Here is a 25,132-nt window from a genome sequence, read left to right on the forward strand (position 1 = left end):
AGCACACAGGAGAGCAAGTCATCTAAAGAAGAGAAGCATGCTGGTCTCTTGCTGTTTAACAAATCACTCAAAACACTACCATCTGTAAGAACACATTTAGTGACATATTCACAATGCTGTTACCACCAGTTTTTTTTTTTTTTTTTTTTTTTTTTCCCTAAAGGGAAAACATTAATTTTAAAAAGCATTGAATAAATAACAGGGTGTTGCATTACAAACTCCTACAATAAATGTGCATTTTCTTCATGGTAAAGAGACTTCTTATGTAAAAACTGCAGAGAAGGTCTGCACCAAATTAATATTGATGATACCATAACAAGTACCTATATACTGTATACATATACAAATAAAAATACCATTACACAGAGGTTATGTATATAATGGAGCCACTTTACAAACACCCATTTGTTTGCAGGTAAATTATGGACTATGAAGTAAGTTTTTATATAACTACCATTGCTTATTTAAAAAAAAAAAGGTGATTTTTATCAATGATTTATGTAATCAGTAGTCTTATTTCTAACAAATGACGCTTGGAAAACCACAGCTAATTATGGTCCTCTTCATTCTAATTTAATCATCTCATAAGTGGTATGTATTAGTGGAATATAAATACGATCTGCATTAGCTAGGCCGAAATAAGAATAATACTGATGAGCCGTGTTCAAATGTGTTTTCATTGGAAAAAATATATATAGAAGCTATTTATTAAGCTTTTAATGTTCGATTGTATTTTTGTCATCTGTTTAAATTTGTCATAAAACATCAATCAATATGATGTGAAGACTCCCCCTCCCCTGTCCTCTTCTGCCCTCCTCAGTATCCTCAGTACACGCCTGTTTGCACTTTCGGCCACCTTTTGACTTCGTAATTTTCCTATATTTCGCCTAAAATTGAAGCCCTCAGGCAGTGTTTGTGTCAGACTTCTAAAAACTTCTAAAAACTCACAATTGTTTTCATTGTGACGTAAGGGGGAAATCAACTTCATGAAAACAATAGACATCAGCTTGTAATGGGAACCCTGTTTCCATTTGATAGACACTACAACATTCAACTAACAATTTGCCTATCACCATCGTTAACATGTCAGTTAAGCTATGAAGATACAACGTAGCTGTTTCTCATTTATAATAATAATAATAATAATAATAATAATAATAATAATAATAATAATAATTTATGTCTTACGGCTACATTATAAATTTGCATCGCTGTATAAGTTGAACGCACACGGTGTAAAACTGTTGTGCCATCCGTAGCAACAATAGGCTATACCAGCTAAAAATTTTAAAATTCTTCTTCTTCTTCTTAAACGCAGCACATTAAAACTTATGTGTAGCAACAATTATTATAATTCTTCTTCTTCTTCTTCTTATTTTATTATTTTATTATTCTTATTCTTATTCTTATTCTTATTATTTTACTAGGGTTTCAGTGCTTTAACAAATGCCCTTTCTTTGCATTGACCACTGTTTTTTTTACAAATGTAACAATAGGCAGTATTTGGAAATGACGTGCTTTTCAAACAAGAATAATAATCTAAATAATTAGAAGTTCATAAGCGTTGTGTGAAATAAGAAAAAAAAAAAAAGGTAAGTAACATATGAGTTAAAGGGTGATTTAAAATATAGAAATATTTATTTTATAACAAGAAACCAAACAGAACAGAAAACATCATGCAGGCAATGTAGGGAATCGAAAGGCTAGAAGAGCGAAATGAGACCGGTGTTATTTACAGTTTATCTCAATTTGTTACAGTAGACTGATAATGACATTCAAGAAAATTGGGCACATTTGAATATAAACAGAACCCTACCTACTGGCTAACTGCCATGACCTTATGTATAATGTTATATAAATATATTTAAATAAGGAATGCCCCAATAACTCTTCCGCTTATTACAGCTAGCATTAAGTACCTTTTTTATTGCATATACAGTATGTAAAAAAATAGAGCCTACCACAGAACAGAAACAATACAAATACTCGATGCTTGCAGTTTCTTGAAAAAAAAAAAAGAAAACACTCTCTGGTGAAATGCATAGACTATTTTATAGGAAGAAAATGTGTGTTCATGTGAGGGTCAGAAATAATACCCTTAAATATATTGGAAATTAAAAAAGCTGTGATCTACTGACCATAGACTTATCTTCTTCAATTAAAGTAATTTGTTTTGTATCCTCCACTGTAAACAAATGTATAGGTTTGCATCATATGAGTTTACCCCACAAAAAACAAACAAAAAAAAACAAACAAATGAAGGGTCCATATTGCGAAAAAAAAAAAAAACTAGACGCTTACAATACTTACAATATAAGATATGGCACATCAGTTATTATATTAGTTCCAGACTGCAAGCGGCGGAGGTGCAATCACAGTTTCCTCTCATTTGAGAAGGCATTTGATTGCTACTGTCTCATTAGTCCACACGCTGACGGTCTGCAGCAGGATATCAGTTTATTCCTCCTGATTGACGTCCGAATGTGACGAAGAAGATCCTTCTGACTGTCGCTCTGCTTCTTTTGATCGTTCTTGCTCTGAAAGCTGTTCACTGGATGGAATTGAGTTTTTCTTGGGGCGCCCTTTAGGTTTGGTGGGTGATTCCAGGCCTCCACCTTGCAAAACCTGAAAGAAAAGTAAAGAAATATACTATTAACACTTGCATACAGTCTCCACAAATTCAAATTAGGATAAAATGGGTTTGATTTGTGAACCGACAAAGCAATTAGTTAAGATTTGTAATTTAGAGTAATAGTAATAATAATAATAATAATAATAATAAATAATAATAATAATAATAACTGTATCAAGTTACATTTTGATTGATATTCAAGACGTCCCAGGTTTCTTTAGTCTCCCAAATGCGAAGAGATTGCTGCTCACATTAAATTCAGTCGCTATTAGTTACAATATGATGTAGGCTTATTATAATAAAAAAAGAAACTTACTATTTTCTTCCATTTCATTCTTCTGTTCTGGTACCATGTTTTTACTTGCAGTTGACTGAGACCCAGTGATTCTGCAAGGTCTATTCTGTTGAGCAATATATAGAAATAATAATAATTGTAATTATGATGCCATATTTTCTAATAAAATGACTAATTGCTGATAATGTATTGTGCCACTTGTAAATGCAATGTGGGTATAAAGACAGAACGAGATATATAGACCTACAAATAGACAGATATTGTAGATACATATGTGACAGTGTATTAAATGGTAAATGGTTTTAAATGGAACACTTTTAATATTTGAAGTGCACTAAAATGTTTAAAAACAGTCGCAGTGTTTTGGTAAAAACAAATCACACGGCCTGTTTAATTGGCGTGCATTTTATTGGAAACAACAATCTAGTGTCGGTATAGTTTTGCAAATATAACGTGATAAACATTTAAGACCTATCTGCGTACCTGTCTGGTGTTGAGAGGTATTTTTGTTTCTCAAATCTTTTTTCCAGCCCCATTAGCTGTAATTCAGTAAAGACAGTCCGACTTCTCCTGCCTTTTTTTGACTTGTTGGTTAGATCTGACCCCGGGTCCAGTTTACTCCGAAGGTGAAGGTCCAATGGCAGGTGATGAGAACTCGATCCCCCGGACAACAGCGCCGATCCGAGAGGAGCGCCCAGCGAGCAGGACAGAGGGGCCATGGGGAATTTAAAAACACTAGACTGGTCTGCCTTTAGAACTGTAACACATAAAATAAAGCTATGAACATTTAAAAAACGTTTATATAGCAAGTTGTTCAGAAGTCATTTTTAAGACACTAGAAATTAACACAATTCCAAACATTTACAGTAAATACATTTAACAAGTAAATGCTTCGGGCACAAAACGATTATAATTTACTCTGGGGTATTTAATTTGCCAAATGAGGCTACAATTGTTCTGTTGCATATTGTAGGCCTATCCTCAGAATGTCCCCTAATTTAAAATGTGAAAGTAATAGGCCTCTATTTGGACACAAATGTACAAATACCAGCAAATTGTTTTCATTCCATAAGGTTTGTCTGAATACTTTTTGCATAATCAGATTAATAGCTCCTTAACATAACAACGTCTAACTGTATGTTGGGAAATAGGAAATGAGCATAATCTCAATTAAACCATTTATTGCTTGACTACCAACAACTCCCTAATACAACGTTTCTCTTATACTATTAATTTTGCAGAGGAAACATTGTTCTATCTGCCAGACCGCAGCATTCATTAATTTGTTTTTATTAATGTATAATGAATTGAGTGCTAATATTTATGGAACAGATGACTCTAAAGTACATTACCAAAAAAAGTGCATAGCAGCCAACTTCCAAAAATAACACTCAACCCGAAGACTTAAAACTAAACTTGGTTTGTGTGGCACTGCGCACAGGACGAGTAAGTGCTTGAAACTGCAGACAAACAAACACCAATCAAGGTTAATCAGGGTAACTAACCTGGCATAATAACCATAGGGATGGAATGCATCCATATACAGGTATTAATAATTCCTGGAGATATATTCAGTTGTGGCTTAAAATGTGACGGATACATAAAGAACGCCCCGGAGGCATATCTTTATTAATAATACATACTAGTTTCCAATGAATTGTTTAAAAAAAAAAAAAAAAAGGCCTAGTCCATTTTTTTTAGAATATCTGGCATCACGTTTAAATCAAGATTTAATTGCATGTATTTAACATGTGCGGTATAGAAAATCATGCTATCCTTTCCATTTGTATTATTTAGATAGCGTCCTTCTATTTTTATAGCCTATATATTTTACGTAAATTAACTATTTTACAGATTGAGACCTGTAATAAACAAACGAGATTGATCTACGCTCTATGCTTGCGTGTTCACATCGACTGAAAAAAACAACAACCCATAATGCGCCTTCAACAGAGTCAGACTCTATATATATATAATATATATATATATATATATATATATATATAGCATATATATATATATATATATATATATATAATCAAACAGATATATTTGAAAAATCACACAACAGGCATTTTGCATAATACAATTATGCAGAAAGTAAAAGACTTAAAGACTAAATGAATTCGCATAAAGGGGAGTAAAGTAAACATTAATTTTAATTTTAGACCACGGTTGTCAATAATTTGTCGCGTGCAGGCAATCCGGCCTCTCCAATCTGGAGTGGACAGGCGTTATGAATATTTCACCAAATTGTACCAAACTCGTACCTAAGTGATTGTGGTAGGGTCTCGCTGACAACAGAGCCTGCACTCCAAACTTGAGCAACTCTCCCGCGGGGGCTGAAACTTTGTGGTCCGGGTGGTCAGTCAGGATCTCCTCGATCATAAAACTCCTGTAGCGATGGGACCTGTGGTCAGGATGGGGTTCTGGTGGGAAATAATGAGCCCCCAGCTCCAAATGATGCTGCATTCTTAAAGCGCTATAATAACGGACTATTCCAACAAAACTCGAGTCTTTAATCCACGCAGCGTTTTCAACTTTAACTATAATCAGAGCTTCACAGATCGTGCTTCTGGTGGCTAACGCGTATACATTTCCTTCAGTGCAAAATGTAGTTAAATAAATGCATCCTGTTACTCCTTGTCGATTCGGTAAGTTTTATAATAAATTAAAGTGCATTGGTTTAAGATGTATCCGTCTTTGTCTCCTTTTAACCCAGACTGCGGACATGCAAAGGCTGTTGCTGTTCAGCAGTGAGGAACTACAAGTTGTACAACCCCGTCCAAGCTTGTCATACCAGAGAGTGGCTTTCCCCGCCCAGTCTTCAGTAAACAGCCTATTACTGTTCTCAGCAGGACCAGCCTTACCTACGGATAAACTGGATTTTTGCACAGTACCTTGAGGCTTCAGCGGCCCCTTGCAGGTTTTAACTGAAGGGTGCCACCCCCTTTCTCTCCCCAACACGCGTAGCCAATGTGGCAGGACCTGAGACACAACATTTTAACATAGCTTAAAGTTAGAAAGTTCTGCATTAGGCTGCAAAAAAGAAACACCAATCACCCTGTAGAGCGTGGGGAAAAATAAATAGGTTATTTTTTTATCGACAAGTAAAATTCGATTAGAATTCTCCACGCATTACTTTGCAAATACAGAATACGATCACAGCTTCAATAAGCAGCCTATCATGTGGTTATTCCTAAAATAAAAAATAAAAACATAAAGTTCTATTTATGTATTATATTTACAGCGCATTTGAGAGATGTTTTACATTATGTTTTTTATTATATTTAAATGTAATACTATTGCGTGGGTAAATATCACTTAAACTAAAACTTTATTAAACATTATTGAAATAGCAATATATCCCCAAAATGCGGCCTTAAACGAATAGACTTAATTGAGGTGTAATTTGCATTTTTACCCGTTGTCCCTGCATTTCATATTGCTGCTTGAATGTATTTTTTTACATTAAGTATCTGTTAGGATTAAGACAAGTTTATAAAGTTATTGCTTTTATGTGTTATATAACAACTCAGCCATTACAACAACAACAACAACAACAACAACAACAACAATATTAATAATATTAATAATGCTCAGTATTCTCAAGCTACATAAAGCGGTAATAGCATTTCACAATATGAATTATAAAAACTACGTTATCATAAACATAAAACAAACAAAAAAATAAATAAAAAAGTAACAACTAAAATGTTAAAGTTTGTTCACAAATCTAATTTCTCTTAATAAGAATGCAAAAAATTGCCAGAGGTATGATGGGTTATTGTCCAGACGACTCATATTACACTGCTAATTTATATCAATAATAACACAAAACAATGCTTCCTACTACTACCACGACTACTACTACTAATAATAATAATAATAATTAATAATAATAATAATAATAATAATAATAATAATAATAATAATAATAATAATAATAATATATGCGGGCATACATTCTAAAGAAAATATAATAAAAACGTAAAACAAGAAAATAATGTTGTTATGCTTTTTTTTTAAATTGACAGTAGGTTTTATTTTCTGACAAGATGAAGCAAGATTTTTTCAACAGAAACCAGTGAAAATTGAAAATGGCAATGGGAAAGGGATATCAGTAGTACTAAACAGATGTTACAAGGATCCAAGATGAGGTAATGTATTGTAGAAAAAAATTGAAAACATAACATACTGCTTTTTTTTTTTTTTTTTTTTTTTTTTTTTTAGATGTTATACAAGTTTAAATAGCAAGATAGGACCTGTTTTATTTCTTTGTCTGCCATTGACAAAACAGCGTTAATTATTTCAGTGATATGGCAGCTGATCTGCGGTGTATTTATATGTCAGTTCATCCTTGCAAACAAAACACCGAATACTTCTAAAATGTGGAAGTGCTTTTATAATTTCTACTTAAAATTGTCAGTTTCGTACGTGATAGAGGAAAAAGGATAAGCTTTTAATAAATCTAGAAAAGGTGTTCTAAACGTGCTTTAGGAGTGTTTGAAAAAGTCAATTCTAAATAATCAAATACGCATTTGAGTACGCAATTTGTGCCCATAAAATTAGTTTTTGTTTAACTGGTGAATATCAGTTTTTTTATGTATTTTTATTATTATTCCACGCCTTGTTACCATACAAAACCATTATGTTATTGCAAAAAAAAAAAAAAAAAAAAAAAAAAAAAAAATCTTACAAAGTTTTGCATTTTGGTAGAGAGATATCAAACATATTTGCCATATCTACAATGTAGTATTTCTCTCTTTGAACAGTTTTCTCTATTTGAACTATTTGATTTTGATATTGACATATAATATATAAACTTATATATATATATAATATATATAATATTTATATATATATATATATTATATAGACCTTGTCGCGCAGCTGACATCGCGCAGCTGACATAATTATCAATTCAGATGATTTGGGACTGTAGTTTTCAATAGCTTGTTGTAATATCCACTTCATGTGTTTAGTTAGTAATTTTAGGTTTAAAAAATCAATCATTAAAATAGCTAATTACAGATAATTACAATTTTGACCTGAAGATTTTGTATAACATGGACTTCTTATATTGTACTCGATAATAGTTAATGATTAATAATAATAATAATAATAATAATAATAATAATAATAATAATAATAATAAAAAACAACTGTGATGTGAAATTAGGGTTTTGGAATATGATTTGATTTTTTACATTTTTTTACATTTTTACATTAGTGTATAATTTAGTTATTTGAATGCGTTAAGAGACTCACTTTCAAAGTTCAAGTATTTTTTACACTCACTTTCAAAGTTAAAAGTATTTTTTAGTTTTTGATTTATTGCAATATTCAGGTTAGTGGTCTTCAGAAACTTCGAATTACGTGAACCTAATAGTTTAGCACGGAAAACGTTTGAGGAGTAAGTTCTTTACTAAAAACAAACAAACAAAAATACCCCCAACACAATACATTCTAAATCAGTTTCGTTTATTTATTAAATTGTGTATCGTTATAGCTCTACGATAATAAGCCAACAAGTCTAAGCTGAAAGGAGCCGACAAGTTGCGTTTTTTGAATCTAGTCATAATTTTAACAAACGTGCTCGCAACACTACATCAAAACAAAGGAAAAGGATGTTCATACATTGTGTCTATATGAATTATTATTATTATTAATATCAATACTTATATTTACATTTACGACTGAAACAACATGTTACCGCTTACAGCCTTTATAATTGCTCCAGCAAAGAAAACTGATCGCACTATTAGTTTACCAAATGCGCAACGACAAATTTACCCAGAAGGGGGCGCTTGCACATTCTTAGCAATAATGAGGAAAACGCAAGGCCTTACATATTTTTTCTTTTCCAGGGAACCTGATAATCAAAACACGTGTATTTTCTCAGTTGGTGGTCCAAATATCAAATATCTGCTGTGCTGTTCAAAAAACACTCGGAATTTATTAATTGAATTACTAGTAGCCTAAATGTGGGAAATTAGGGACAAGGTACCAAAATGGGTGGATACAGCCATATATATATATATATATAAACACTACCTATACTCGTAAAGCATGTTTGGCAAAATGGGCAGATTGAGTCTAAACTACAAAAACATGGTTTAATAAATGCGTGAAGTCTGTTTAGTTTGTTTTCTAGTAAAAATATCCATATTTAGTTACTCTAGTTACTATATATAAAGTTGCACTAGGATTTAAACGCCAAACACAATCTTAAATATGCCCGCGTAAACATATGTAGAAGAAAACTGCCTGCATTTTTAGGACAAACTTGTCCTGCGGTGGGCGTCATTGTATTTTAATTGAGGACGGGTTATGCTAAAATCGTAGAGTTTAATAAAAGTTAAAATTAAAATACATTTGTGACATGCGGTATATTAAAATAAATATAACATAAACGTATTGTTAACCATAGCAATATAGCACAGCATGGTGTCTTAAAAAACTAACACACTACAACATGTAGGCCCTACTGTATATATTTAGCATATGTATACCCTACGTGGCTTTTAAAAAAGTGCTTTTTGAACCACTGTACCACCTGTTGTCTTTTAAGAACGCACACAATACCATTGTAAAAATCGACATTCTATCGGCTGTGAAAGAAGCCTGTCCGTGGGGCTGACGTTACATTGCAGCTATAAGGCAACGGCAGATTACAAAACAAGTGTGCGCGTATAGTAACAGCCATGTTACAACTCCATAAATATATTAAGAAAACTAGTTTAACGTCTCGGGTACATTATTGTACTGTCACACTGTTAACGCTTTCTTCAAGAAATATAAAGGTTAGACTCTGGATGTGTTTATAAGTGTGAAAGAGTTCAATATCTGGAACGCTGGTACTGTATTGATTTTGCATGCATTTAAATGGCAAGGTAACATCAGCACTTAATTAGGCTACCTGAAGTTACGGGGAAAAAAAAGTCTGCAAACTGAGTGTTTATAATGTACGCCGGTAATGCAGGGAACGGTTTATTAAAGGTGCGAGTGTATTTTAAATCCATATTAATACAAATCACTAAGTCAAGCGCCACACAACATTATGAAAAATGTGTGCCTGGGACTGTGAAACGAGGCCCGTCTGTGTTTTTTCTTTTGTCTCACGCAGTTATATGAAGAATCATTCTTTTTGTGTCCGTACCATATGACAAAGTGAATGGTATGCACCTTTTATCACGCACTTCATAAATAAATAAATAAATAAATAAAAACTGCGGTGATAACGTCCCGTTATGGCTTGCTAAAAGTAGCTGCAAACATAGCTATTGATTATGATTATAGAAAGCGCATTCGGTCATTGTATTCACGCTTCATTGCAGTCGGGTAGAATACAAGTAAAAAGTATGAAAAGTTAGACTAGTCAAACCTCTCCATTTAACACATGATCTCAATTTAACACAAAAGAACACCAATCTGTGAAAATTATTATTATTTTTATACTTCAAAGCAAGTTTAAAAAAACGAAACGTGCAAGGCAAGCACACGGATCACAAGATGAACAAAAAATAGACATAACAAAATCCACAAAAAAAGAGTGTTGGACTACCAAACATAATTATTCGTTTCAAATTCTTGCAAACGATTTAATATTTTGTATGTGTATAGGTACATGTTCACATTGTACACTTTTTGTTAACTTAATTATTTTACAAATGCCAAAGAAATGTGTATCCGCTCTGCCTGCATTTGAGCGTTATTTTTCATTTCTGTGCGGTCTGCCTTATGCCGAAGCACGTGCGTATAACCCATCAGTATAAAGCCTATTTCCCTTTCCAGCTCTTTCTCACCCCTTGAGTATTATCTCTTCAGCACTATGCACGGTGCTCTTTGTTACTCATATGGTTATAGTATATTACAGGAGTTTAATTAAATGCACGCACAGAAATATGTCGGAAACCATTAAACAGAAACCAGTGAAATATCCTGTCTTATGTAGCTTGGTCTTGTGTTAAAAAGAGTGTTACAGAGCCATTGGTTTTCCTAAATGCCGCATTGTGCAGGTATGTGGGTGGTGGCAGGCAGGTTCCCTCTCTGCACTCTTTTCCACATGCATCTGGTTGTAATTGCTTCTGACCTACTTGCCACTCAAGGAAACACCAACCCCTTCAGGGCATCTGAACTGGGAAATTAGTCACTATAACCCCTAACTTACTTTCTAATTGTATTTGATATTCAGGAAACCCTAACAGTGTCACCATTTAAAGGAAAACGTGACACCATACATTTAAATTAATAAAGCATTTAAGTATGGCTGGTATACTTTACATGTGGGGGTCTATCTATCATAATAGGTCACAACAAATAACCAAAAGGTTTAAAGCACACTTATAGTGCCATGCCATATTAATAAAGCAATATAAATATAATGGAAAAGGGGTAACCATTCAGAGAACTCATAGACACAACTTGAAATACACACAATATTTTGTAAGCTATAATGTGTCATATATATTTTGTATTGAACCTTTCACCTTGATACTTGTTACCTGTTAAATTTGTATATTGACTTATGATGAGTAAATATCTTATAACAAAGCTACTAAATAATTTAGCAAAACTAAATAAGCATGTTTTATATTATGCAGATGTCTGCAGGAGATTCATAAGCAAAGCATATTTACACTTCTGAAATTGCAAATAAAATTTGAGAATCAGTACTGATATTTGCAAATTAAAATGTATTTTTATAATATTTTAAAACAAATACAATTTTACAATCTTAAAAACAACATAAGCACAACATAGTGAACAATAACTTGAACTTTTTAGTTTGTCAATTAATTTGAGACTAATATTTTTGGCTTAAGCATGTTTTATTTAGTTAAATTAACTGATTCATGTTTTTCTCCATCAACCTTTTGAATATATCAATAGAAAACAGTTTTAGCAGGGGAATAAAGTTGTTTTATCCTTACCCTTTCAGTAACAATAAAGTACAAAATGAGTATAATGTAAATATGCAGTTAACACACACTGTGGTGAAGCAGTGTCAACAGGTGTTAGTGGAAACATAACCCCACAGCCATGTTAACTTTGGGGGTATTATACTGATGGGATGACATCATTCAAAATCAAGCATTCCGAAGCATTCCTCATGATATCATTCCAACAGATGGCTGACACCACATTGTGGGATTCCAATTCGAACTTCCAAAAGATCTAGAACAGGTTTTACTATGACCTCTAGAGGCGAAATCTGCAACTGCTTTAAACGAGCTCCAAAGGACTACTAATCTACTCAGTCATTTTTTTTGAGTGGCTTGTTTTGTAACTTTCACAGAAAAACAGGAGTAGAAACCTTAATAAAAAGGGCTCAGAGACCATTAAACATGTTCCGGTTTTATCTTAAATTATACAGTATAATACATTATCAAACCCTTAGCTTGCAGAAAATAAACTTCATGGAGCAGATGGAAATACATACCACACAAGCATATAATCAATAGGAAGCCCTTCAGATTTCTTACACTAGAACAATTAATTTATGTCCCAAGGGTAATATATACAATACATTTTCATTCTTCAGGTAAAATGACAAATGCACAGATTATAGATAGACACGCCTGACAACCAGCACGGCTGTTTGCATCTTTACATTTGAAAAGTAGGCTTGCCTGTGCATTTAAGAGAGGTGTTACAGGAGCTAAATTTGGACACTAATGCTGACGAATATAGGTACTAAAAAAAGCCCAGTAATAGCAATGCATGTCTGGAGGTGACTGATTCTAATTAATCAACTTGGAGATGTCCAGAATGATGTCACACACCGAACAAGGCCATGGGAGGTTGCCACCAAGTATAGCTTGTATGATAAATATAATTAATTCATAATAAGAACCAAGAGGTGTGCAGAATGTTGGGTCCCCACATTCACATAGTCTTCTGGTAGACCGTAAGCAATTTGCTGAACAGTTCATGAATTTCAAGTGAGTGGACAAATGGGAGGTACACATTCACAGGGGTTACAGACACTGTTCACATTTTTGGTGGTATTTTGGTGGTAAAATGTGGCTGCCACGTACAAGCTGAAAGACATACTATTAAAGTAAAGCATAGCAAAAGTTATCTACATGAATTGAAGGTACTCTATTCCGCGAAATACATTTTAGATTGTATTTCCTTGCAAAGAAAAAGTACAACCTTTATCCACCAGGTGGCATAATGCTTACACTTAAGTATAACACTTGGCCACTACGCAGCACTAAAGCCAAAGTTATTTATCCAAAGACAAATAACAGTTTATAGGGAGGGGGAGTGGTTAAACTATACTATTAAAATATATATATATATTGCACACACATCAATAATATATTACAGTGTATGTTTCCTTATTTGTATGTATAGATACAATTACTTAGATAGTGGAACAGTACGAACAATTAATATATGTATTTTGTATTAATTCCAGCACTATCCTTTCGAACTTTTTATATGGTATTTTCTTTTGTTTTTTCAAAAATTGTCAGGTTTTAAGTAATTTTTGGCGTATACTGTTGCAGACAGTGAAAAAACAAAAACAAAACAAAACAAAAAAAAACTTACATTTTGCCTTTTTGTAAAGTCATCTAAAGTCCCCATGTTTCCAACCCTAAAAAAAAATCAGAATTAATCCTTTGATTAATTAAATTGTTACTCAGTTTTCCAAAGTATACATGTATATACATTTAAAATCGTAAACCCTTACCTTTCAACTGACATTCTGTAAAACATTTTGAAAAACAAGCAAACAAACAAATAAAAACAAGTTAAAAAAATTAATATAACCGGAGACTGGGGAATGAACAGGAGTGCTTTGACAAAGCTGCAGCAGGGTGTGCACGTGCCCCGCGCCCTCCCACGCGCCCTGTGCACGCGCACAGAACCAATCCTTAACGGCCGTTAGTCGCTATAGCGTTGGGGTGGTCACATGCTAAACCCCGGCGAATGGGAGCTGCTGCTGAGGAGCAGGGAAAGATGTCACTGTGTTGGATACAAGACAGTACTGTAAATACAAGATTTACACAATTCGGTAAAATTGGCTAAAAGCGCTCAGATATGAGCTGTTAATAACACAGTGCTGTTTGTTTTGAGTCGCTATGGAAGAAAGGGACCTGACCCAAGCTTTAAGAAATCAAGGGAAGAACAAGGTACTGTAAAATGACTTCTTCTGTTACCGTAGGTAGGCTAAGCAAAGGCGGTTGCTACACACATAATTCTGCCCAATCCTAATTTTTTGTTATTGTGAACTGTGACAGATATTTTAAAATATACTACATCACCTTCTTCCTTCTGGGACTTGACATTTGGGGGGGGGGGGGCACGATTGAAGGGATCATCACCGTTTCATTGTTACACTAAGATTTCTATACTGTGTGGTTAATTTTATTTTGTGTACGGGTAGTGACCGAGAAGTTGTGTGTCAGCGCAGTGTCTACAATGATTGATCTATGTGTCTCATTCAAGACAGGACTTTCTATGTATTTTGACACTTGCCATTTTCAGCATAGAAGAATATGTTATTGACCTGGTTATAAAAAGTCAGTTACTATTTTTTCACTGAATCTTACAAGAGCGAAAAAAAAAAGTGTGACTAAAAAAAAAAAAAAAAAAAAACATCTTCAAAAGAATAATCCCGTTGTGTCACAAATCCAGTCATGGAACATTAAATAAAAAATGAAGTAGAAAAAGTAAGTGATGTGGTTGGTGGCTAATCGCTTGTAAACTCATTGCTTATTAATTGCCTAGGAATCCTGGTGAGATAGCAAACTGTCATCTTACTAGTTTATAATTTTTTTCCCCACTGAACTAGGGCTTTTGTGGCAGGGTTTTAACTTTCCGACTGAAATGATGTAGAAACTGTCAGTTCCAACACTTTAAAGGTAAAGCCCTGTCTCTTGGCAGCAAAGCTGCAGTTTTCATTATTCAGCAGTGGAGATAAAAAACAAACATATTTTGCTTGTTAGCGTTCTAATTGATTAACAGCATATCATTTCTCAAGTCCCTACAAGCCCAAGTGCTAGCCTAACTTCTGCATAATTCATTTACTGTACATTATAGTCTGTTTAACTGACTAACAAATTAAGTATTGTAAGAACTTCCAAGTCAAACCATTTTGCAGATGCTATAGGTATACACGTAGTATCAGTAGATGTCTCTGTAACTATAGGCATATACAGTACAGTCCTTGTCCTAGTTTAAGAATTTGTTGGCACAGTGAAGATGATTTGGAAAGTATTTTTAAAATTGATTTCCCCTGGATGTAATTGAATTTTAGTTTAAATATATTTTTATTTTTAATATTTTTATCCACAAATTCTGTAAGACCTTTTGAGAAAAAGAAATTACCGTTTCTGCTACACATCATGCAATATTTATAAGACAAAACAAAATCTACTTTGCTTAATTATTTTCAGGAACAATGTTTTGCAGATTGAACAAGTCTGTTGTTAAGTATAGATGTGCCATTTGCTCTTTGATTCTGTTTCCTCACTGAAGATGTTTAGTGCATTAAACATCAAACGGCAGCTTATGTGATCTAGCTCCAGCCAGCTTAACAAGATCAGAGGTTGTATTCAGGCCACTCCAATAATCAATTGTATTAATTTATTCTGCAGTGTTTATTAGATGGATGTTTAATCAATGCACTATAATACTGTACATGTAAATGGAAAAACTAGGTTTAGAGAAATACTACTTTATTTACTGTTATTTTGCTATGGAAAATAGTTTTTAATTTGCACCTGATCCAGGCATGTTTAATTTCTAATACAATTTATCCAGTAGCAGTACAGTGCCCACTTTATCATTACTTATACACCAATTCACACCCCTTGGTTCAAAGTATTTAACATCAGTCTCTACAATTAAAGTTGTAATGCATCATGTGTGCTAACCTTATTTGCTCCTTATAGAAAGGCTCACTGATCAGCTTTGTTGACATTACAGTAAGCCAAGCATCTCTGAGCTGCCTTTTTATGGAATAATATGTTTTGCTGTAGATCACTGAGGTTAACAGTTATCTCCCAGTCTGTCAAACTTACTGTAGATTGCATATGTATGGCCAATATTGAATAGAAATAGCAGTACATAATAGGTTGTAATAGGGTAAAGGTCAAATAAAACATACCTTAAACTGAAAGATACAAATAACTTACAGAGATGCTTAACATTAATTATTCATATAATTAAAGTATGAACTGTGGGTTTTATGCAGACTACAAATGACTAGGAAAGTCTATTTGTAGTCTTAGCTTATCTTTTATACCAGTAGCTGAGATCGACTGTCTTGTAATTAAAAGTGTGTCATGGGATATTTCATATTCACTGAGTTTATTGTCTCATCCAAAGGATGGCACCTCTCTGACCCAACAGGAACACACCCCTCTACTATATATAGTATAATTGCTGTATACTACTTCTATGCAACAGTATAAACCATGCCATTCAAATTGTGTCTAGCAACATCTTTCCATTCTTTCCATATCAAACTCTGAGACCTCTTCAATACATAGTTCTGATTATCTCAATATATATTAAAAATTAAGTAACAGTGATATGGTTGTGTACTGTATGCACAGTGTGTCATGGTAAATATATTTCTTGCTTTGTAACAGTGAGATTACAAACATGTATTCCTGATCTTTCTAATGTGTTTGCTGTTGCTATCACACTAGTGACACAGCAAGCATCTGCTACCATAGCCTTTCAAAGGTCTTGCTGCAATAGAAATAAATTAGTAATTTGTAGATTTTAAAGGTGTATCCATAGGGAGCTTTCAAACCAGCTGTTATGAAAGGATAAACTGTAATTTGTGTTTCCAGTGTATTTTCCAGTGTCTTAAATCACATTTCTCAGAAAATGGGGTGTGCAGTATTCATGATAATTCTTTTATTTATCACTGTCTGTACTGGGTGGTTAAGTCTGTTGATTTGAACTATGCCATTTTGTAAGAGGTGTTGCAGTGCTGATCAGTTGATGCCTCACTTTCCTTTACTTAACTTATTTATTTATTTATTTATTTATTTATTTATTAGTTGTATTAGCATGGCTAAATCAGGATTGACCTAATATTACTTGGGACTAATGCATCATACCACAAAACCAGGCATAGCCATTATATTTTAAACCATTGTCTACGTTTTTACCAATATACTGTAAATGATCATTGGCACATAGATGTTCACAGTTTAAGTTGCTTTAAAATGTACTTGTATTTTATTAGAGCTATACCTTGTAGATTATGTAGCTATTTTTGGAGTAATTGGATTAGGCTTTTAATCAAGGAGGAGTCAAAAATAGCCATTGGATTTGTTTTCCAAATACTGTCATGTACTCCATGCAGCTCTACACACTTTTGGCAGCCTTACATTTTTTATAGGCAAACAAGAATTCACACTACATCTCACTGAGTTACATTAAGCTCGTGTTTTGAACTAAATGCCAGCTGCTAATGTGATAAATTGAATTCTATGATCTTGTTATCATCTATGTTAGTTATTACCTAAAAGGATCAGTGAGGATAAATGTGAATTAAATAGGACAAGGAGTAAGGCGCAGTGGCTGTAATTATCTTTTACTGTGGCTTTGTTGGATTGCAGTGGGTCTTCTTGCGGGATGTTTTTGTCGTCAAGAGGAATAAGAGAAATAATAATAAATAATGTTTCAGCTTTCAGCAGTTCACCATATGTTAGAATTCTTTGGCATAAAACATAGCCTTCAGTTTTTTTTTTAAATATGTGAGCAGAGGTGCCTGTATGAACACAGTTAATATGCAGCTAACATACAGATCTGTATGTCTAAATATTAACAATAAAGCCTTCTTCTATTTTGTTTTGGAAATCCAAATTTCAATAATTTAACATTTATTAAGATATTGAATAGAGCTAAATTGAGAATAACATTGCTGCCTTTCAATGCTCCTTGATGTTCCTTGAACCACCTTAAGTATAATCTTGTTGTGGCAGCGGAGCTTGAGGCTGATAACTTATTGCATGACTCACATTATAGATTCAATTAGTTGTAACCTTTGGGACATGACAAACTGTTCAAACGGGATCTGACCAGAAATGTGTTTATTATAAGGCACTGAACAAATTTATTTGAATTGTGGTCATATTGCATTTCATCCTATACTGTATATTGATTTAAAGATGTGTATAGGTTTAGATGACAATTGCAAATTACACATTATTTATTGTTTTTATCTTTTTGTGGAGACTGACTTTTTAATCAAATCTGTGAATGGCCAGATTGTTTTCGTTTAGGCTTGTGTGTAAAACCACAGATGATAAGCCCTTTTTGAGGTTTAAACATAAATATCAATGTAAGTTAATGCATATTCATAACCTTAGTTTAAATGCTATACTGTAGTTCTGCCTTGGTATTTAGGTAAAAAAAAACAAAAAAAAAAAACAGACAAACCTTAAGCTAATTGGTGTGCACATTAGTACTTTACTGTATACCCCCGTTTATACATAAACCTGTTGGTGTGCACAAAATACTTCTAGCGGCCACTCCCATCACTGCTATCCTATTACTTATTTTATTGGTCACTGGTGTTAAGGAGGTAACATGGAGCAACCAATTAGAAATATTGGCAGTTTTTTCAAATTGTTAATTGAAATTGGACCAGGTTCCTTGTGAGAGATTATTTACTTCAAATCTTCAAATCTGTACTGCAAGATAACTTTTCTCCTTCCAGATGCCATGTTCTACATCCAGCACAGAATAAGCAACTGCACATCTAAGCAGAACGACCCAGACCAGGTTTTAATTTTTTTTTTATTTATCTATTTTTATAAACCAAGTGTATTTAGCACCCACCTTACACATTTTAGCTCTTAAAACCTGATATGGACTGTTCTGCTACTCATCCCCAAGTTAAATATTCTGCCACTTTGCACACCTAATTGGTGCAGCCCAAACTGTTCTGCTTGTTTGTTTGTTTGTTTGTTTGTTTTTATTATCACTACAGTACTTAGTTTTAATTTTTAAAAAATACAGTAGTAATGTACTACATTATTTTCATGCAGTATTTGACAATAAATATGTAGCAGATCATACTGTACAGGTTACAGTACACAGTCATATAGTATGATAAATGTTTGTAATATAGTATAAACTGCACATAATCACATTTACGGAAAACTGGAAATTAAACCAGTTTTCACTTCTCTTGTTTTCTCTTTATTCTAACAGGTACTGTCATGGCAGCAGTTGTTTCTTTACAGAATGAAATAAATTACTCACCAATAGTAGTAAATAGTTGGGGATATAATCCAGAAATGGAATCAGGTAATACAATTTAATTAACTCTTTAATTGTCCTGTACCACACTGGTTATTATTCTTACTTTATCTTTAAAGTGGCATTAAAGCAGAGAGCAGACACATTGGTTACGACATTATTGTATAGTTTAGTTTGCTGTGAACTAATTTAACTCACCTTCTGCATGGCTTTAAAAATGAAATGTCTGAAAAGCTCTAAGTAATTATCTCAATTGATTGTTGACAATATGCCCTTCATGGAAAATAATCATTCAGTGCTTGTCCACAGATTTGTTCTGTAACTTTGCACTTGGCTAGGTAACCTAACTGGTTTATTTGTCAGCTTGTCCTTTTCTAATGTTCAATTTGGGGATGACGTCTAATCCTCATTTGTATTGCTGACTTCTGATACATGCCAACTAGCTTTGCTATTGATATTTTAATACAGATATTGCTTCTGGTGGGATGTGTGGTTATTGTTACAGTCCTTAATATCCTGTTAGTCTTTTTTTATTGTTGTCAGACTGTGTGTAATTACATCTATAGCCTAGGGAAGTGTTTGGGATGTCCAGCATGATGCATCTAATCTAAACTCACTATGAATCTTATATAAATTAACAGTGCTTCTCTAAATCGGATGTGTTACTATAGTATTATTAGTAACTACTGTAATAACTACATTAAAACCTGATAAACAAGCTTTTGTGTTGTACCTTAACCTGTTATTTCAATGCAAGTCTATGTGGTTGCTGTCTTTTGTTGTAATTGCCTACAAAATGTTACAAAATCCTGGATTTTTAGACATTTCCTAAATCCCTCCTAACCTTTGTTAGCTGACACATTTATAGAAATCAACACAGCATAGAACACAGTATTTTGTATCCATGTTCTGTGTGTATTCCACGGTACATGGGGACAAAGCTACAGAATAACATAACAAACCTGGCCCATATACAACAGTTGGTTCTGCAGTATTTTCTTTTTATAAACCAAGAAAATATACATTTTAACACACTAGGTTGGGGAAAAAACAAAACAAAAAAACACTACCCTGCTGCTCAGTATAACTAGTTCTGCCATATAGCAGAATAAAGAAATCAGTCTATAACTGACAGTTTAGGAATTGGTTGTCCTAGAAACATCTCAAGCTCCGGTAATGAGCTGTTAGATCGGATTGGATCATCATAACAATGCTGTACCAGTGGGGAATTGCACTATGCTGATTCACTGTTAGCTAGAGTGTCATTCCATCTCGGCCTCAGTGGAAGTGCATACAGATGAGGAAAGTGGATTTGGGAACGCGGGGTCCCAGCATGAGGTCCTCAGGTTTGGATTTTTTAAACAGCATCAGGCAGGAACAGAGACACCCTGCCTCGGGTGTTCTTCTGAACGTGTTGCAGAGGCGATGAAGCTCTGCTGTCGAGAGGCTCTCGTCATCCATGCATCGGGTCATGACGGCTGTCTCGTCAGTCAGCATCGCAGAGACAAACACAGACTTGTCAGGGAGTAAATGTAATGCCATGGGACTGGTCTGCTTGCTTCTTTTATTTGTGGAGCAACTGGCAATCGTGTTAGGTGTTAGTTTGTGGTATCATATCATCAGGGAATAATAGGCTCCTCCTCAGGAATGCAACAAATGGACAGTTTTAATTAGACTGTTTGCGAAAATATTGTACAATTTATTTGATGTTATTTTAAACCTTGTATTAGTTTATCCAAACAAATACAGTAGCAGTTATTATTGACCATTTTTTAAAAATGTTATTATTATAGAAGGTAAAGATTACTATAAAATTGTGTAGCATTCAGAAAAGATTTACAGGTGCAATTTAAGATGACGATGAGTCTTTTTTTGTTGTTTATGTTTAGCCATTACAAGAAGACCAACTGCAAAATATACAAAAGTTGGAGAGAGACTGCGACATGTCATCCCAGGTCACATGCAGTGTTCAATGGCATGTGGAGGCCGTGCCTGCAAGTATGAAAATCCATCGAGATGGAGTGACGAGGAACAAGCAATCAAAGGACTCTATTCTTCATGGTAAACAATGCATCGTTCTCAACATTTAAAAATGGTGCAAAACAGTGCAAAGGAACCCATGTATATTTACATATTGAAACACATTGCAGTTAGTACAGTCAAGTATGTATGCGGTAATAAAAATATTAAGACCAAAAAAATCTATGTATACTGTGACAGACTAAATAAATTGTAAATGAACCTTTAATGCAGTATGTGTGACAGTAATTTTTTAATTGGACAAAATTATTTTTTTATTTCAGGATTACTGATAATTTACTGGCAATGGCACGGCCTTCCACTGAAATTATTGAAAAGTACAACATAATTAAACAGTTTCAAAGGTAAGGTTAATATTAATTGTAACAGAACACATCAGTTTTACCTTTGTATGTCATCATGTATTGTTGCAAGAACAACAAAATCTTACAGAACAGTGACAAAAAAACTTGAGTGTTGAAGAGACCATGGACTTTATTGATTTGTTGTTTGTTTCTAGTTTACATCACCAGGTAGTGAGTGATATGTTCTCTCCTATACACGCTTGTTGAAATATAAATCTTTAATGGCCTACAGTTGTGTAAATCAATATTGTAATTACTGTCTCACTGTGGTACTTGCTGATTCAGGTATGATGTAAAGACCATAATTAATCTACAGCGCCCTGGAGAGCATGCAAGCTGTGGGAACTCACTGGAACAAGAGAGTGGCTTCACCTACCAGCCAGAGACATTTATGGATGCTGGAAGTAAGTCAATGCCTGGTGTTCTGTTGTTTTCCTCTTAATTAGCTCATAACTAATAGATGTGTGCTTCATCACCCAGGATAAGGTTAATTATTTTTTTATTTTTTTTTAATTAATTGACAAGTAGGATTTATGATTTTTATCCCCCTGGTGGGGTGAATGTCCTGCTGACAGGTATATGTTGGAGGTGTTTGTACTGCATGTAGGTAGGTAGGTAGGTAGGTAGGTAAAGAACTTGCTGCTTAAATAATCTATGAATTTAGTTCAAAAGCAAGATGAAATGTTCCTGTTTCTAGATATGTTCATTTCTGCTTATATATATATTTTTTACATTTTCAGTTTATTTTTATAATTTTGGATGGAAGGACTATGGTGTGGCTTCACTTACTACTATCCTTGATATGGTAAAAGTCATGTCATTTGCAATACAAGAGGGGAAATTAGCAATTCATTGTCATGCAGGACTTGGAAGAACAGGTAAGACATTCTATTAATTAATTAATTAATCAATTAATTAAAGTGATATGCATATTTAATAATACCAATTCATTTATTGTTTTAATCACATTGTTATGTATAGCTCTGCACAGATTTGACTTAATTCATATTATATTTAACCATAGAAAAGTAGAATATCATGCCATTGTATAATACTTGATTTTTTTTATGTGACCTTTAAGTGACCTTACAAATGATATTTTTTTAAGTGACCTTACAAATGATTTTACCCCATTAATGTTACCATCTAAAATATGTAATTTCTTTTTTTTTCTTCTAGGGGTTTTGTTAGCCTGTTATTTAGTATTTGCAGTAAGAATGACTGCAGACCAAGCCATTCTGTTTGTAAGGGCTAAAAGACCCAATTCAATTCAGACCCGAGGTCAGCTTTTGTGTGTACGGGAGTTTGCCCAGTTTTTGATTCCATTAAGAAACGTCTTTGCCTGTGCAGAACCCAAAGCAAATGCTGTAACTCTGTCTCAGTATTTGATCCGCCAGCGTCACCTTTTGCACGGCTACGAGGCCCGACAGCTGAAAAACGTGCCAAAAATTGTTCAACTCATTTGCAAGTTACTGCTGGACATTGCTGAGAACAGACAAGTTATAGAAGAAGAGGTTTTAGAGATTCCAGACCTTTCAGCAGAGATAGAGAAAACAGTCTCGCAGCTGGCTATCCTGCAGCTGGACAAAGAATTACACGGAAAGGGTGTTGAGGTATCCAAAATGCCCAAAGCAGAATTTGTACCTAGCGACTCTGTACTTCCCAGTGAAAATGAATTTGATCCTCTTTGGAAAAGGCGTAATGCTGAATGTCTCCAGCCATTATCTTATCTGAAAAAGCGCCTTAGTTACAGTGACTCTGATCTGAGGAGGGCAGAATTCCTTCTGGAGCACAGCTGTCCTCCTCTGACCATGCCTGCAGGGATGTTGTGCCCCAATTCCCTCAATAAACAATGTTTGTCTCAGAACAACTTGCAATCTTGTATAGTAACAGAGCCTTCAAAACCAAACTTTTCCACTCTCTTTGATACATTGCAATCAGGCAACAGCAAACAAGATCATTTTTGTTTAACAACATCAAGTGTTTGGGACCAGAAAAAAGTAATTAGCACAATAGAGCAAAATGGATCTCCACTTTTCCAAAGGAGAAAACATCCAAAAGAAGTGCAGCGCAGCAGAACTTTCTCCCTTGGGTCCTCATCAGTAAAAACTAGCAACCAGCCGGAGAGACCTCGAAAAAATACCAGGAGTGAGGCACAGTTGGACAGTGGAGGTGATAAACAGAAAGAATCTTCTGTTAATGGCAAAAATGTGTTACAGAGTAACAATAGCTCCCAATCCCCATTAACAGAAGCTCCCACATCTTCAAAAACTGTCTTTCATATTGGAGAAGAAGATACTAATAGGTCAGAGGAGATCCCATTTATTACTTTACAATCTGAGCTAACTCTTGAATCCAGAAGGGTGTTGGTAGCAGAAGCACTTGCAGTTGACTTGGACTGTGATGGGGATGCAGAACTCATAGAAAAAGTTGAAAGTTGGCAGGTACATATTGACTAACTTCATCATTTAATCAATTTGGTTAGGAAGTAATGACATTCATAACATTTGTTATTATTAAAAAGGTTAACAATGTGTGTACCAATTCAGTACTGGGTTCTAGTTTTATTAGGTAAATATCATATTGTTGTTGCTTCCTTTAAAGCCATCCCATAAAAGCTATCAACATACCAGCTGGTTGGTATTCTCAAGTTACAATAACATGTTGGTAAAATACCTTGAAACAGCCTCTGCTTTTGGGTTTTCCCGACTGTTGTGAATGAGTTGGTAGTAGAGGCTCAGGATTGAGCTGTGCTTGATTCAGGACTGCAAAGCTCTAAAACTAATTGTTCAAGAAATCTCAGTAGCTGTCACAGAAGCATCAGCCTTTAGCTGGAGTCACAGCTGTAATTGTGAGCTGGCTTGATTCCCCCAAAGATCTTGTTTCCAACCATGGTCCCCATGCAAGTAACCACTGTTACAGCTGCAGGTGCTGCTCCTGGCTTAGCAACTCTTAATAGCTGTAAAACATTCTTGTTCGTTAAAATATTTTGGGTGGTCTGACGATGTGTTAGTGCAGTCAGTTGATGCCTCTGCAAGCCTTTTTCCAAGATGAAGATTGTAGAATGTCATTCACACTGCCAGTTTTAAATTACTGTAACACATGAATAACATTTAATAACAATCTATACAAAACCTGATGAAAAAATTTAAAAGGCTTCTGGTTTTGTTGTTGCTTGGTTCTGGACATACAACTCTACAAATGGTTGAGGGTTGAGGATTATACTTTTTGTGATATGATTGTTTTATTTTACTTGACAGAGGGAACTTAATTCAAGAGAAGGAGCCTGGGACAGAATATGCACAGAAAGAGATCCCTTTGTACTGTCTGGCCTTATGTGGTCCTGGCTGGAGCAACTGAAGGAGCCAGTCATAACCAAAGAAGATATTCAAAGTTTAGTACAAAAATGTGATAATCCGGATGAGGCCATTTACACACTGGAAAAGGTAATATTTATATTTGAACAAACAGATAATACAGTACAATTTTACAGTTTTGTTTTGTTTTTTCTGTTTTTTTTAATATGATGCAGTACAATTATAGTCTACTTCAGCACAATCAACTGTTAACTATTAT

General features: G+C 34.2%; 2 protein-coding genes across 5 annotated transcripts in view; one reads left to right on the forward strand and one right to left on the reverse strand.

The window, feature by feature from the left end:
• Positions 1–1,433: 1,433 nt before the first annotated feature.
• Positions 1,434–13,652, reverse strand: barx1 (BARX homeobox 1). Of its 2 annotated transcripts, XM_041224378.1 has the most exons (6): positions 13,633–13,652; positions 13,491–13,536; positions 5,198–5,356; positions 3,411–3,684; positions 2,949–3,033; positions 1,434–2,625 (listed from the first exon to the last, which is right to left on the reverse strand). In XM_041224378.1, the coding sequence occupies exons 3-6, from the start codon at positions 5,313–5,315 to the stop codon at positions 2,458–2,460; spliced, it is 645 nt and encodes a 214-aa protein (XP_041080312.1). In that variant the 5' UTR covers positions 5,316–5,356; positions 13,491–13,536; positions 13,633–13,652; the 3' UTR covers positions 1,434–2,457. The 2 variants fall into 2 exon arrangements, with proteins under 2 accessions (XP_041080312.1, XP_041080311.1); XM_041224377.1 differs by lacking the exons at positions 13,491–13,536; positions 13,633–13,652 and having other exon boundaries at positions 5,198–5,970.
• A 236-nt stretch (positions 13,653–13,888) lies between these two features.
• ptpdc1a (protein tyrosine phosphatase domain containing 1a) overlaps positions 13,889–25,132 on the forward strand; it is a 12,778-nt gene continuing 1,534 nt past the window's right edge. For 2 of the 3 annotated variants that reach the window (XM_041224175.1, XM_041224178.1), the window contains exons 1-9: positions 13,889–14,074; positions 18,628–18,692; positions 19,125–19,220; positions 21,062–21,233; positions 21,476–21,556; positions 21,842–21,960; positions 22,297–22,434; positions 22,736–24,000; positions 24,817–25,002. In XM_041224175.1, the coding sequence (XP_041080109.1) occupies positions 19,133–19,220; positions 21,062–21,233; positions 21,476–21,556; positions 21,842–21,960; positions 22,297–22,434; positions 22,736–24,000; positions 24,817–25,002 (2,049 nt within the window). In that variant the 5' untranslated portion in view covers positions 13,889–14,074; positions 18,628–18,692; positions 19,125–19,132. Of the gene's footprint in view, positions 14,075–18,627; positions 18,693–19,124; positions 19,221–21,061; positions 21,234–21,475; positions 21,557–21,841; positions 21,961–22,296; positions 22,435–22,735; positions 24,001–24,816; positions 25,003–25,132 lie in introns of those variants that run through there. The other variant, XM_041224179.1, reaches the window with a different exon arrangement.

Source organism: Polyodon spathula, chromosome 23 (assembly GCF_017654505.1).
Source record: "Polyodon spathula isolate WHYD16114869_AA chromosome 23, ASM1765450v1, whole genome shotgun sequence".
Lineage (NCBI taxonomy): Eukaryota > Metazoa > Chordata > Actinopteri > Acipenseriformes > Polyodontidae > Polyodon > Polyodon spathula.

Bases quoted from the DNA above. Each gene is read 5' to 3' on its own strand.
- barx1 (XM_041224377.1), bottom strand. From the start codon at position 5,399: ATGCAGCATCATTTGGAGCTGGGGGCTCATTATTTCCCACCAGAACCC. The intron at 3,685-5,197 runs GTACGAGTTTGG...TATGTGTTACAG, and splicing joins ACCCTACCACAATCACTTAG to TTCTAAAGGCAGACCAGTCT. The intron at 3,034-3,410 runs GTACGCAGATAG...ATTGCTCAACAG, and splicing joins TACCTCTCAACACCAGACAG to AATAGACCTTGCAGAATCAC.